Source organism: Diplotaxodon limnothrissa, linkage group LG12 (assembly GCF_057381915.1).
Source record: "Diplotaxodon limnothrissa isolate DT_005_m linkage group LG12, D_limnothrissa_male_GT1.1, whole genome shotgun sequence".
Classification (NCBI taxonomy): Eukaryota; Metazoa; Chordata; class Actinopteri; order Cichliformes; family Cichlidae; genus Diplotaxodon; species Diplotaxodon limnothrissa.
This window is the reverse complement of record NC_140607.1, coordinates 9,690,880-9,693,472: the sequence shown is the minus strand read 5'-3', so window position 1 is coordinate 9,693,472 and position 2,593 is coordinate 9,690,880. Positions and strand designations below refer to the sequence as shown.

Here is a 2,593-nt window from a genome sequence, read left to right as displayed (position 1 = left end):
GTTGCATAGCATTTCCTGTTTTTCAAGCTTACTTATTAGCGTGTGTGTGTGTGTGTGTGTGTGTGTGTGTGTGTGTGTGTGTGTGTGTGTGTGTGTGTGTGACAGGATGTAATGGCATGTGATACAAAAATATATGAACATTTTAATACATTTGAAAGCTTTATAACGGAGGTATCATCTGCAGTTTAAACTTAAAAGTTACTTCTATCATTCCCTGCTGTTGTTCAAATATTTTGCATCTTATCAACTTCTAGTCACTTGCGGGTACATTTTCAACTAGAGTGTCATTTAGCAAAGTTAAATGTTCAACATTATAAATTCTTTTTCCTTATTTATATGTCGTCCTCTTCTTCCTCAGAGTCTGTGTCACTTTCATTGTTTTCAAGGAGCATCATAGTCTCTGGTGGGGATGTGACATGGGGAGTTATGGCTGTTGCGATAAGTCTGTTTATCAGTGCTCTGATACAAGGTATGCAACAGCATCCGCACAAGGTGAGTATGGCTGCGAATACTGCTATGGATACCAGGATTGATGACACCAAACTCCGATATTTCCCAAACATGTCCATCCAGTTGTCCCACGTAGAAGTGTCAACTCCAGAATGCTCCTTCATTTTCTCGTTCAGAGTCTTCAGGCCTTCTAGGGCTCTGGTCAGACTTCCATCAGCTGCGGTGTTGTTAGGGATGAAGGTACAACATTGCTCTCCGAACATCGAACACACCCCATTCTTCTCGCTCAGTAGCATGTCCAATGCAATTCTGTTCTGGAAAGACATCAGTGAGGTGGCTCTTAGTTGCTCGGCCACTGCATGGAAGCCTGATTGTGTCAGGTTTCCTAGTCTCTGGACGTTATAGTGGATGTAGTTAATTCGGTCCACATTCTTGTTGATTGTACACCACCAGCACACCGACGATTCGAAACCGGCAGCCACTTGGTCCACTAGTTTATATTCGTCTGGTACTCCTCTGGGAATGCCTATGGCATCGATGTACGTTGGGTCTGGTCCAGGTTGTTCTGGTGCTGATCTCTTTTGTCGTGGGTTTATCTTCAGTCGTCCTGCTGTTATAGTTATATCCGTGGCTTTGAGTTTTACAACCTGAATGGGTAACAACAGTGATACCAATCCACACATGCCAATCCAGTTTTTAGGCAAACGATCATACAGGTTTAGGTCTCCACACCACCACCAGACATCAGCTCTGCTTCGTGGCTTGAATGAGGAGTCCACCTTTGTAATGGTTAGGCAGCTAGTTGCGTTGAGGCTTCCCAGCCTTTCTCCTGGGCCTATCATATTTATGCAGGTGTGGTTTGCTGCCATCACATCTTGTGAGAAGATGGGTTTTCTTTTTTCTTCGTTGGTGATGGGAAAGATTCTGTCCCATTTTGTGCAGTTCTTGTCTTGAATGTTGGTATGGTTCATTACAGCTGTCAGGCAGTTTTCTTCCATAGGTGCAGGTACCACTCTCAGTATTGGTCTTGGTCCTAGGCAGACCATGCAGTCATCACTAGCATCTTGAGCTGCTTGTTCTGCCAGTAGTAACCAGTTATTTGAGTGTCCTGTGATCCCTGTGGTGACTCGGAACCAGTCGTCTGGCTTTAGTTTTGGTCCCACTATTATGGCAGTTTTCATCGTTTTTGAGAGTGGGCCTGCAGATAAAGCCGGGCTTCCGTTTGGTTCGTCTTCTTCCTGTGGCACCTCTGTGGATGATGGGACCATGCCTTTCGTTATGTTATTGCATATTGACACGAAGTGATGTGGATCTTTTCCGCTCTTGTAGATAAATAGGGTCAGATGGTAGCAGTTAGAGCTACTTGCCAGCGTTGGAACCAGGTGGGTTCTTTTCTGTGATTTTGGTGGCTTCTCCAGCAATGGGTTGTTCAGCGTGTGGAAGTTGAGGATCAGGTGTTCGGCTGTCTTCGTCAAGTTCATTTGCTTTGAAAGGTTTCTTGCTGATTCTTGCAGTTGACTGCTTTGATATGGCATCCAATCATTTCCAGTATAAGTGAAAACGGTGTCCCATCCTGGGTTGTTTCCGTCTGAACTGGATAGGTACCAGTCGTAGCCTTTCCAGGCTTCGGCTTTGTATCCTCCTACGTAGAATGAGTTAAAAGGTATCCATACGGTAGAGGTGAAGCTTGTCTTGTTGTAACACAGGTAGAGGTCGTCTGTTTTCTTTGCCTGTCCGTCTGTGTCATTACAAGGGTTGAACCCGTGTGTCTGGGAGACAACCAGCAGGCTCAGAAGAGTTGGTAATAGCATGTTGGTCATCTTGATTGGATGATTTTCCCTTGGGTGAGCGTCTCTTCTTCTTGACCTTGTGTCTCTCTCTCAAGACCCCCAGTGAGTAGACCCCGGCCAGAGAGGTGGGTTCACGAGTGTTGCCACCTGATCACCCTACCCCCCACCGGGCGAACACAAAGAGGTCTGGAGGAGATTAGGGTCTATGCTTTAGATAGGCTCTACCCTTTTGGTGTGACTTTGATGAATCCACGAAGGTCGTTCAGCAATTTTGCATGCCGTGGGCGTGGTGATCAGGACCTGGTAGGGGCCTTCCCACCTGGGAGTGCTCCAGTTTTTTCTTTGGAGTACTT

The 2,593-nt window shown here is 46.0% G+C and overlaps 1 protein-coding gene across 1 annotated transcript; it reads right to left on the bottom strand.

Moving 5' to 3' along the window:
• Positions 1–332: 332 nt before the first annotated feature.
• On the bottom strand, positions 333–2,270 carry LOC146620856 (uncharacterized). The gene has a single exon (XM_085367719.1). It carries the CDS (start codon positions 2,268–2,270, stop codon positions 333–335), a length of 1,938 nt encoding a protein of 645 aa, XP_085223845.1.
• Between the last annotated feature and the right edge of the window lie 323 nt (positions 2,271–2,593).

Bases quoted from the DNA above. Each gene is read 5' to 3' on its own strand.
- LOC146620856 (XM_085367719.1), bottom strand. From the start codon at position 2,270: ATGACCAACATGCTATTACCAACTCTTCTGAGCCTGCTGGTTGTCTCC.